Source organism: Phyllobates terribilis, unplaced genomic scaffold, assembly GCF_046119375.1.
Source record: "Phyllobates terribilis strain yellow unplaced genomic scaffold, ASM4611937v1 Scaffold_10__3_contigs__length_209671492, whole genome shotgun sequence".
NCBI classification, from domain to species: domain Eukaryota; kingdom Metazoa; phylum Chordata; class Amphibia; order Anura; family Dendrobatidae; genus Phyllobates; species Phyllobates terribilis.
In genome coordinates this window covers 70,093,101-70,105,187 of record NW_027362770.1, presented here as the reverse complement: position 1 = coordinate 70,105,187, position 12,087 = coordinate 70,093,101, and the positions used below count along the sequence as shown (strand labels likewise).

The 12,087-nt window shown below is 43.8% G+C and overlaps 1 protein-coding gene across 1 annotated transcript in view; it reads left to right on the top strand.

The window, feature by feature from the left end:
- Positions 1–695: 695 nt before the first annotated feature.
- The window catches only part of FGF18 (fibroblast growth factor 18), a 622,141-nt gene continuing 610,749 nt past the window's right edge, over positions 696–12,087 (top strand). Inside the window, exon 1 of the mRNA XM_073649281.1 lies at positions 696–1,448. Within this exon, the coding sequence (XP_073505382.1) occupies positions 1,365–1,448 (84 nt within the window). The 5' untranslated portion in view covers positions 696–1,364. The remainder of the gene's footprint in view (positions 1,449–12,087) is intronic.

The window sequence follows — 12,087 nt, the reverse complement described above, 5'->3', positions numbered from 1 at the left end:
GAGAGAAGACCTGCTCTCCTGCTGTAATCCATCTCAGCCTCTCTGTTGTTGGAGATAACACTTGACCACAGGCAGTGAGCGGGCCTAGTGGACCAAGTGGCTGACAATTTAAAGTGTTTTTAGGGTTAAGAAAAAAGGATTTCTTTTATGCAGTGATTTGCAGATTGCCTGCGTAGTGAGATCATGTTGTCTGAAAGTCCAGAGACCATTTAGCAGTTGTAGCGGAGCATTCCACGTTGTAAGGCAATGCCGCTAATGTGGGATCAGTTTACAATGACTGGAATGATTTCCTTCTCTGCCTGTATGTGATTATGGCCAAATCTTTGTGTTTATGGCAACAATTACAACATTTCCGGCAGTTCCAAGTGCAGGGAATCAAGAGAAATATTATTTGATTAGTAATTTTACCGAACTTGCTCAGATGGCAAACGATTAAAGCGCCTCTGATCATTGGGGAACGCCACACGGATGGCTTTAGGTCTGCGAGGGATAATGGTAGCGAATGATTTCAGCTGTCTGATGCGTTATTTCACGTCTGTCAGGTAATGATTGTTGCAGAGAGAAAGGACTGTTCCCCTCTGGTTTCTGGGCTGAGGCAGGGGAGCTCCCAGCCCTGGTTAAGCCCAGCACTTTCTCAGGATGATTCATCCCTCATGTTAGAAATTTGAACTTTTGTTTTGTTTTTATTTCACTGGTCTGGACCAGGAATGAGAGCAGCACTGGATGCATAGGAGACATTAAGCCCGGGCTGGCTGCTCTTCTGGGGACATAGCTGCCTTTGTGTGGGGCACAATTGTGAGGCCATCACTCCACCGTGCGGGCGAGTTACCTCTGTAAAGGTGGAGGTGCAGTGTGAGGGGAGGACACTGCAGAGGCGCACGGGTGAAGCGGCCGTCACCTCCAGCACCTGGACACTGCAGAGGCGCAAGGGTGAAGCGGCCGTCACCTCCAGCACCTGGACCTGCACATGTGTGACAGCACAGCACCTGGACCTGCACATGTGTGACAGCACAGCGCCTGACACGCCGAGAAGGATGGACACAGACGGTAATTGCACGGCCAGCGCCATCTTTACAAGTTGCGCTCCTCGGCGCTGAGAACTTGCTGCATTCTTTGTTCAGCTTTCCTCCTGCACCCAGTCCCGTAGTGACAGCTCCCGTCCCTTCACTTCTGCACAGGCTGAGGGGGTGTAAAGGAGGGGGATAGAGAAGACGAGCCCATGCCTGGGAGTCAGTCTCCAGCGCGGCGAGCTAGTGAACTTATCACCTCCTGTGAGAGCAGTGCGGGATCCCCTGGAATCTACTAGATCGCCTGTGCCGGCCATGCACTGCCTGCTGTGAGCCCTGTCAGTGCTGTCCGCCGGGATGATGGCAGAGGCTGCCCGTCACTATCGCCTCGTCTCCCGCAGAAGTCTGCCAGTGCTCCTGCTCCTGTGCTGCGGGCTCCAGGTAAGGGACTGATGGATGATGCGCTTGGCATGTCTGTTCTCAGCTCTTTGGGGTCTCAGCTGTGTTTTGTGGGGTCACTCGTGTCCTGCTGTTATGTGAACACTTCATTCTGAACATAAAGAAAAAAAAGCTTCCTAAGGAACTTGCTTAAAATCCACATTTTTCTTGCCAGGGAAAGACTACTCCCTTTTCCTTTTTTTTTTTTTTTTTTTTTTTTTTGCTTTTTTTACTTTCCAAAGCAGATGAGATTTTTTCCCTGAATTGATTTTAATTATGTGACCACAGAAGAAAGGGAGAAGCAATAATGTAAGTGAATGTAAGCAGATCCTGGAGCAGAGGAAGAGCTTCTTATTCCTGGAGCAGAGGAAGAGCTCCTTATTCCTGGTGTAGCACATTCCAGGGAGGCTGCTCCTGGCACCAGCCCTGCATCCCACCATGTGGCAGGGGGCACACACCCTCTGCCTGACCTGATGGGAGCTGCTGCCTTTACTCCATCACTTACAAGTGTCACAGCTGGAGTTTCTGGCCTCCTGAGACAGGGCTGGCCAATGACCTACTTCTAATCAGCCCATCTTCTAATGTTCTGATTTAACCCCTTCCAGGCATGATGTTTACAGACATTCTGGCTACCCTCCCACCCCCTTATTGAATGTCTTCTCCGCCAAGAACCCTTTTTTCTTTCTTTTCGTAAGAAGTTAGGAAATGAGCGATTGAGGTGCCAGCTAAGTGTTCTGTACACCTGCCGGTCAGAAATAGACTTTCCTGTCCTCTGGAAGCCTGTGGTGTCATGCTGTGAGAAAGCCGCACTTGGAACGTGTTTGACTTGTCTCCTTAATGACATCTGAGAATTAAGTGTGTCCTGTAATGTGCAAAATAAGTGGAAAAATGCATGAGTAAGACTAGATATGACATTTGCCAGATTGCTGGAGCTGGGCGATGCTGTATTAGCCATCAGTGGCTGTAATTTAAGCACTGATTTTCTAAGTGGCATTTGAAACACTTTGTAAAAACAGTGTACGGATTGTATAATAAGTTGGGAATTCTTTGAAACTGCATACTCTGACATCTGCCAGTAAGCATATTGCAACACAGGGAATACACATTAGAAAAGTGCTAGCATACTGATTTCTGGATAAAATGTGGTTTGGAAATGTGATTGTTCAAAGATTGATCTAAGCTTTCTGGCTTGATGTTGTATATTGTGCTCCTTGCCTAGAGGTACCCCTTTGGTAATGCAGAACAGGACATTAATCAGGGCTTTTTTCTTATTCCTTTCAGTGAATCTGACGAAATTTGGCGTATTGCCTAGAAAGCACTTGCTAAAATCTGATCTTCTACTATAGCAGCTTTAAAGCATTGGACATTATTGGCATTTATACAGTTGGAACCTGTAGTTTTCCAAAGCAATAAAATGTACATGGTATCTATTAGAACCACGCTTCAAAGATTCACACAACGCGTTCTTGAAGGTTTTTTTGTTTGGCAAGATGAACCTTTTCTCCCCAATTTTAAGTAATAGTGGTCGACTGCAGAAATGCTTTGCTATTACTCTGTGTGATTCTAGCTTTTAAAGAATATCTGTTGGATCTACAGCCATGTCCGTTTTAGTAAGTAGTTTTATGCTTTTTTCCCCAGGAGAAACAATAGTGGAGCTCAGCTTTCTGAAGAAATCTGTTTGTTGTGTTCCTCTGTTTTTTTCTCATTAACATACACTATATGAATACATTGACAACTGTCCACTGTTTTGAGATGCATCCCTATGAAATCTGAAACTGCACCTCTTGGACACTGAATAGGTTGTGGTGACAAATTAAATGCTATGGGGTTTTATCCAGTATACCAGTGTATAAGGAGAATGGGTAACTGGTCATCTGGTATGGTTTTGTAAGACATAACATTAATGAGATGTTCCAGCTGCTGCAGCGCCACAGGTTCCTAAATCCAACGGGGTAATGAAGTTGTAGCAAAATGTGCATCTTCTGCACTGCTGGTTTTGAATACAAAATAAAAAAATCGAATATGCGGTATAAAGGTGCCAGTACGGTTTTATTCTCAACGCATTTTGAAGTTAACAATCTTCTTCAGGAAGACCACAAAAGTGGTTGTGCATTGGACAACCCCTAAAAATGGACCTTCAGGAGAGACATCTTAGGCTATGTACACACAATTTTTACAGTGTTTTTTATGCTTTTTTATGCAAATTTTCAGCTGCTTTTTACAGTACCAGCAAAGTCTATGAGATTCCAGAAATCTCATGCACACATCATGGATGCTTTGCATGGCTTTTAGCAAAACAGAGCATGTCACTTCTTTCAGCATTTTTTCACCCATTGGAAGTAATGGGTGGTGAAGAAAAACACACCAAAAACGCAGGTGTCGAGTTTTCAGCATTTTTTTATTAGTGTTTTTTGTGCCTAAACCAGAATGAGATGTTTTTTTCTCTGAGCTTTATGAACATGCATAACAGAGACAAGAGGACAGTGAAAAAAAAAAGCTGAAAAAACGCACCAAAAAAAGCTAAAAAGCAAGAAAACAGAAAAAAAAAAAATCCTGAACAACCTCCTGGCAAGAGATCAGGTTTTGCTGCAGAAAAAAATCCATGATGTGTGAACATAGCCTAAGACTGTAAGAGTAGTATCAGTTTCTCTAACATCTGCTACTCGTCTCATTAGCAACAGACTACAAAGTGTAAGTAAGCCTTCAATGTCATGTACGTAGTGGCAGTTTGTAGTCTGTTGCGATAGAGACTTCATTCTCTGTCAGCTTTCAATGGGTAAGTGTACATACTGTATTAGGCAGATGTATGAAGAGGATGGAAGATGCTACTTCGCTTCTGACACAGCAGGTTATAGTGACGGATCAGAAGGTGTCTATTTGTTGCTGCTCCTATTAGGAAGCACTGTTACCATTGTGTACAGGAGAGGTAGCTTTTAGGGGTTCTGCTACTTTATGTATCTCTATCTTGTTTGTAAGTGTATAAGTAGAAATGATAGCCATGAAATGTTTTGCTTTTACTACACATGCTTAAATAGATGTCTGTCAATGTTTTGCTTTTGAATTCATTAACTTATTGATTGCACTCTGTACTCCAACATATATTTATTGTTTGCAATGGATATCTCTAACTACAATGGAAACTACTACTCTACCCCAAATTCTCTAAGATATCTCACTTACTCACCAGAGCCCCACTCTCTCCATTCTCATTCTTCTCCCTTTAAAGCACAGCTGTCAGCAGGATTGTGCTGTCATGGGCATGTCAGGTGTGACAGACAGTCGCTCTGGAGACGACTGTAGAAGGTCACCGCGCTTGGCATTGCAGACGCCTTCTTGATCCTCTCATCTCTTTAGTATAGTTATATACTTCTTCCTTTAGGACCCAGCAGCGAACTCCACCTTCTGTTGCTGATTGACACACCCTTGTTTGGTAGTTAAAAACTATCAGTTTCTCCAGAGAGTCGTCGGTGATAGTTCTATGTACCTCTGTGCAGACATGGAGTACTGGCATTTGGCTAGTCTCATCTTTTGTGCCCTTGGAGGACGGTTGACGTTATCTTTCTGGTGTCTGCTCAAGCTAAGTGTATCCCCTTTGTTTGTTTACCTTGTTGTCTTTAGTTTATAGTGGGGCCTGACTAATGCTCACCCTGTCCCTTTCCTATCCAGGGCCTAGCTGTAGGGACATTCAGAGCTTAGGTTCCTGCTCGGCGATTGGTGCAGAACCAATATAATAATAATAATAATCTTTATATAGCACTAACATATTCCACAGCGCTTTACATACATTATCATCACTGTCCCCATCGGGGCTCACAATCTAGATTCCCTATCAGTATGTCTTTGGAGTGTGGGCAGAAACCAGAGAACCCGGAGGAAACCCATGCAAACACAGGGAGAACATATAAACTCCTTGCAGATGTTGTCCTTGGTGGAATTTGAACCCAGGACCCCAGCGCTGCAAGGCTGCAGTGCTAACCACTGCGCCACCGTGCCGCCCAATATAGGGATGATAGGGTAGGCAGGGTGATATTAGATCTGCCTAGGAGTCTCCATTCCCCCTTTCCCTAGTTGTTGAGCTCCCTTCCCCTCTTTCCGTCATTGTACACTTATTCCTAGCTGACCATGGACACACTTGTTCATGGATTTTATTTCTGACCTACCGGTATCTGCAGGCAAGACTGTGGTTTTGTCACGCTGTCTCTGTGTACTGGAGGTAGGGGGCCTAAGCTGACCCTAAGTTGGGGCCCTGACTAATCCCTCTACCTGGAGGTACTGTTAAAGGTACAGAGGTCCAGGCTGCCAGCGTAACCCCTACCTCCTGAGGATCCCTGCACCTAAGTAATCTAGTCCTGAGAAGGACCCCTGATCACAACTAAAGGGGACAGGTAATAATATGCCCACACTCAGTACTTAGACGAACGAGACAGTACAAGGGTAAAACCAAAACCACCTTGCATACAAAAACTACACAACTACAACAGAGGGAACACCAACGGGAAAGGAGATAAATGATAAAGCGAGGAAGGGAAAAAACACTCCAAATGCACTTAGCTCTGAAACTCCAAATACCACGATCCGCTCTGTTAGTCTGCATGAAATGCTTTCACCGACACTTCCCTAACAGACCGGCAGGCATTTGAAGGAGTCCCACTACAGCAGCATTGATTGCAGCTGGGCGAGGCTGGACCTCGTCTAGCACAGAGAGAGAGAGAGTTAACTCCCTCACTGCCGAAAAACACAAAGCACCAAAAACTCATCTGTGAGAAGTCAGGCTGTGTAATCGTGATGATCTTCGTGGCGACACACCCGTGACAGGTTTTGGTGGTTGTAGATAGGTTCAGTAAAATGGTTCACTTCGTCGCATTGCCGGCACTTCTGAATGCCAAGACTCTTGCTCAGGTTTTTACAAATGAGATTGTGAAGCTTCACGGGGTTCTCTCCAATGTGGTGTCAGATCGGGGGACCCAGTTTGTTTCTAATTTGTGGAAAGCTTTCTGTTCTTGACTGGGGGTGCAGCTGTCCTTTTCCTCTGCCTTCCATCCTTAGTCGAATGGGCCGACCGAGTGCATTAATCAGAATTTAGAGACTTACCTCAGGTGTTTTGTCTCCGAAAACCAGGAGGATTGAGCATCTTACTTACCGTTGGCAGAATTTGCTATTAATAATCATCGCCAAGAATCTACTGGTAGGTCACGGTACTTTGGTGCATATGGTTTCCATCCACAGTTTGGTACTTTTAGTGGGGGAGGGGATTCTGGAGTTCCTGAGGAGGAACGTTTTGCTTCATCGCTTTCCCCGGTGTGGCGGGGGGTTCTGAGTAATTTGAACATCATGGGAGACAGGTACAAATGTATGGCTGAAAGGAAACACTCGCCAGGTCCGGACCTAAGTATGAATGACTTTGTGTGGTTATATACAAGGAGTATCAAGTTGAAGGTTCCTTCCTGGAAGCCGGGACCTAGATTAATTGGTGCCTATAAAATAACTGCCGTCATTAACTCAGCAGCGTTTCGTCTTGAGCTACCTCAGGCCCTTAAGATCCTCAATATGTTTCACAGATCTCTGCTCAAGAAATATGTAGAACCTCTTGAGTCCTCCCCCCTGCCACCGCCTCCAATCATGGTTGATGGTAATTTGGAGTTTCAGATTTCAAGGATTGTAGATTCTCTCCTCCAGCGTCGCTCCCTACAGTACTTGGTGCACTGGAAGGGTTATGGTCCAGAGGAAAGGATGTGGGTTTTGGCATCAGAGGTGAATGCCCCCATGCTGGTTTGTTCATTCCACACCTCTTATCCTGAGAAACCAGGTCCCGAGTGTCCGGAGGCCACTCATAGAAGGGGGGGTACTGTCATGGGTGTGTCAGGTGTGACAGACAGTCACTCTGGATCTGGCTGTAGAAGGTCAGGTTGCTTGGCATTGTAGACGCCTTCTTCATCCTCTCATCTATTTAGTATAGTTATATCCTTCTTCCTTTAGGACCCGGCAGCGACCTCCACCTTCTGCTGCTGATTGGCACACCCTTGCTTGGTAGTTAAAAACTCTCGGTTTCTCCAGAGAGTCACCGCTGATAGTTCTATGTACCTCTGTGTAGACTTGGAGTACTGGCATTTGGCTAGTCTCGTCTTTTGTGCCCTTGGAGGACAGTTGGCATTATCTCTCTGGTGTCTGCTCAAGCTAAGTGTATCCCTTTTGTTTGTCTACCTTGTTGTCTTTAGTTTGTAGTGGGGCCTGACTAGTGCTCATCCCATCCCTTCCCTATCCAGGGCCTAGCTCTAGGGACATTCAGCGCTTAGGTGCTTGCTCAGCGATTGGTGTTGAACCAATATAGGGACGAAAGGGTAGGCAGGATGATATTAGATCTGCCTAGGGGTCTCCACTTCCCCTTTCCCTAGTTGTTGGGATCCCTTCCCCCTCTTACTGTCATTGTACACTTATTCCTTCCCTCACCTTGCATGACATGAGCTCAGTAAACTACATACACTGTCAGGTGGGCATCATTACACTGATTAAAATGATACCTAGGTTGATGAAATCTGTCCTGTGGTTCTTGTGCCAGCTTTACTTTCAGTTTGGAGATAATGATATGCTCGTGCTTCTGGGCGGGCCTGTGGGGGGCGCTCTATCTGATGCTCTGCTTACATATTCATCTGTATTCTCTTATGACAGCTCACTGTGCCTTTAAGCTGTACTTAGCCTTATCTCCCATCTAAGTGGTTAATTTTTTGTCTCTTTGCTGCTGCCCCAGGACTTTGTTGACACAGCTGCAGAGGTGATGTCATAACAACTGCTTGTGACCGCTGCCGTCAATCACTTGGCTCTAAGTTTTCATGGCAACTAAATTAGAATGACTGCTTAGTCCATGGATTGGCTGCAGCGGTCACATACTATAGTAATGAATGATCTCACCTTTGCAGCTGCATCAACAAAGACTGGGTAAAAGCAGAGAGACAAGATTTGTTCAGCTGGGTGTATGCTTATTTTGTTATTTTTGCTAAAATAAGACCTATGAAATTAATGCATAATCTTTAATAGATGTCTCCACTCTGAGTCTCAGAGACCCCACTAAATAAATAAACGCACCCTCAATCAGTATATTTATTTAAGAAGCCATCAATTTTATAATTCCGTAATCCTCTCTAAATATGTATGTAATGTAGCATGTGTTGTAAAATACTTACTAATTGCCATCTTCCCCTATCTCCAGTGCTGCTCTGGTCCACTTCTGGACAACGCATCCACTCTTCAGCTTTGCCAGCTCAGAGTCTACTGTGTGGAGTGGTAACCGCTTTCCCAATGTAAGGCTATGAGACTGAGACTGAGGCACCATAGACTTACAATGGAAAAGCCACTTCTGGTCCACACATAAAACCTAGTATGAATTGGCTAGTCTCATTTTAAGTCCCATGGTCCAGAAGAAGTCCGGAGTGAAACTGGAGAAGGCAGTGATCAATAGATATTTGAATGCACTTATGCTTCTTTAAATGCATATTCAAAAAATAGAGGAAAAAATGCTGAGAATGCTTTTTTAATCTATTATTAATTTCTCTTTCACTCCTCACCTCACTAATCAAATGTAACCCTGAAGTACCAGAACAAAAACAGAAAATAGAAAGGTCATCAGTCTGGCAGGCCTAGGTTTTAGCTGAGCAATGTCTACGCTGCCCAGCGGCAGCTGCGGTCTTCAAGCCACGCCGCCTGGTGGACATAGCCAGCGTGGCAGGAGCGTGTTCACACATGGATGTTACAGTTACTAATTTTAACACTTTCTAGCTATCTAGTGGGACACACCTAGATAGGTATAGGTCTCATTCATTAAGCCCATTCTTCTTCCAGGCTTGCTAGTTTTTGTTGGTTATTATATTATTACTAAAGGGGTTGTCCAATACTTTTTTCCTGATGACCTATCTCCATGATAGATCATTGGTATATGATCAGTTGAGGTCTAACACACAGCATCCCTACCGAACTGCTGTTATTATCTCTGGCTGTTAGAAACATGGACTCCAAATGATTCCTGTAATGTAAAAAAACAACTACAGATAGTATATGTAATAATCTTATAGTAATCCTTCCGCTGTGTAGCTCCAGCTCCCCAGCTCTCTTCCCGTCTATATATTTTGGCTAGAGAAGAGATTGATTCTCCGGTTGGCTATGATTGTTATCATTCAAAATGTAAATTTTAGATTATAAAGAATGCATGGGAGAAATCTTGGAATCATAATGTAAGGAGCAGAGGAAAGCAAAGCAAAGAGAGAAGTCTTGTGAGAAATGGAGATTACTTGTAGAAAGGTATTGAGAGATTAGGTAAGAGGTGTATGTTGGGATCATGTTTGAAGCGATTGTTTGTATTTTAAAATTAAAGGAGCACTCCCATCAAAATTATTATCCTGTTAATATATTGCAATCATCATATTATAATGCACTGTGTACTTACAAATTACAATTGCTCATTTTGCCTTTCTACCCAGCTAGTTCTTCTCTTTTCCATTAGGTGTATGAAATCACATGATTAAAACGGAATAGCTGAATCCTTCTAAGCTCCATGTAGAAATGAAGTCTCTTTTCCACGTATGAGTCATCATTGGAACTACAATCATATATTACTGCTAGGTCCCTGGCAGGGGGAGGAGCAGAGCAGCTGGGTCAGGAGTTGAAGAGGGGGATCACTCATGCAGGAAAAAGATACTTCCTGTTCTTGAATACATGAGCATTTTTGTTGACTTAATTTGTCTCTTCAGAGAGGAAGAGGACTAGAACTCTAGTGTCACCTATAAGAAGTAGCAGTCCTAAAAGTCAATATCGACCCTCTAATGAGCCTTGTCACATGACTTAGGATAAAAGCCAAAATCAGAATCTCAATTTGCAAACACTGTGTTTTGGGGTACTGCCACTCATCAGTGCAAAGAATCTGGTTTGGCTGGGTGAGAGGGTCTGATCCTAGGGGTAATGATTCTCCTTGCGGAGAGTGACATGTGTGCTTGACATGCCAAAGTGAGGATGAGGAGACTTTTAAGCTGCAATGCGCCTCTGGGAAATATGCAAATTGTCTCTTCAGAGAGGAAGAGGACTGGTCGATATCTACTCTCTAACGAGCTTTGTCACATGACTTAGGATAAAAGCCAAAACCAGAATCTCAATTTGCAGACACTGTGTTTCAGGGAACTGCCCCTCATCAGTGCAAAGTGTGAGATCTGGTTTGGCTGGGTGAGAGGTGTCTGAAAGTAACACTCCATTATTTTTATTTTTATTTCACTCTGTCACTGGTCTCCCTCTATAGTCATGACAAAAATTAAGTGTACCCATTTTGATGGTTTTACGTGTCACAATATAGAAAAAAATTCCAGTCTTTAGAAGATCTTAAAATTAGCTAAATAAAACTTTAGATGAATAACAGCACAGGATTAGTTACACTGTGTCATTATTAATTTAATATAATCTAAGTCAAAATGCAGAAGCAGTGTGTACATACTTACTGCTGTCATGGAAAGTAAGATGGTAAGTAGCAGCAGGGTGTTGCCAATAAAATACCTTAGAATAATTATTTATCTGCAAGGATGACCACCTATATAAAAGCAGAAGTTTTTGCAGGTTTCTGGTCTAGAGCATTCAGGTACAGTTGTGCTCAAAAGTTTAAATACCCCAGCATTTTTTTTCCTTTCTTGGCCTTGTTTCAGAGAATATGAATGATAACAAACAATCTTTTTCTTCACTCATGGTTATTGGTTGGGTGAAGCCATTTATTGGCAAACTACTGTGTTTTCTCTTTTTAAATCTTAATGACAACCAAAAACATCCAAATGACCCTGACCAAAAGTTCACATACTTCAGTTCTTAATACCGTGTATTGCCCCCTCTAGCATCAGTGAGAGCTTGAAGTCTTTTGGGGTAGTTGTGGATGAGATTCTTTAATTTCTCAGATGGTAAAGCTGCCCATTCTTCTTGGCAAAAAGCCTCCAGTTCCTGTAAATTCCTGGGCTGTCTAGCATGAACTGCGCGCTTGAGATCTCCCCAGAGTGGCTCAATGATATTGAGGTCAGGAGACTGAGATGGCCACTCCAGAACCTTCACTTGGTTCTGCTGTAGCCAATGACAGGTCGACTTGGCCTTGTGTTTTGGATCGTTGTCATGTTGGAACGTCCAAGTACGTCCCAGGCGCAGCTTCCGGGCTGATGAGTGCAAATTTGCCTCCAGTATTTGCTGATAACGTGCTGCATTCATCTTTCCTTCAACTTTTACCAAGTTTTCTGGGCCTTTGTAGCTCACACATCCCCAAAACATCAGCGATCCACCTCCGTGCTTTACTGTCGGAATGGTGTTCCTTTCATCATAGACCTTGTTGACCTCTCTCCAAATGTAACGTGCATGATTGTGGCCAAAAAGTACACTTTTGGTCTCATCACTCCATATTGCCTTGTTCCAGAAGTTTTGAGGCTTGTCTCTGCGCTGTTTGGCGTATTGTAGGTGAGATACTTTGTGGCATTTGTGAAGTAATGGTTTTCTTCTGGCGACTCGACCATGCAGCCCATTTTTCTTCAAGTGCCTCCTTATTGTGCATCATGAAACAGCCACACCGCTAGTTTTCAGAGAGTCCTGAATTTCAGCTGATGTTATTTGTGGGTTTTTCTTTGCATCCCAAACAATT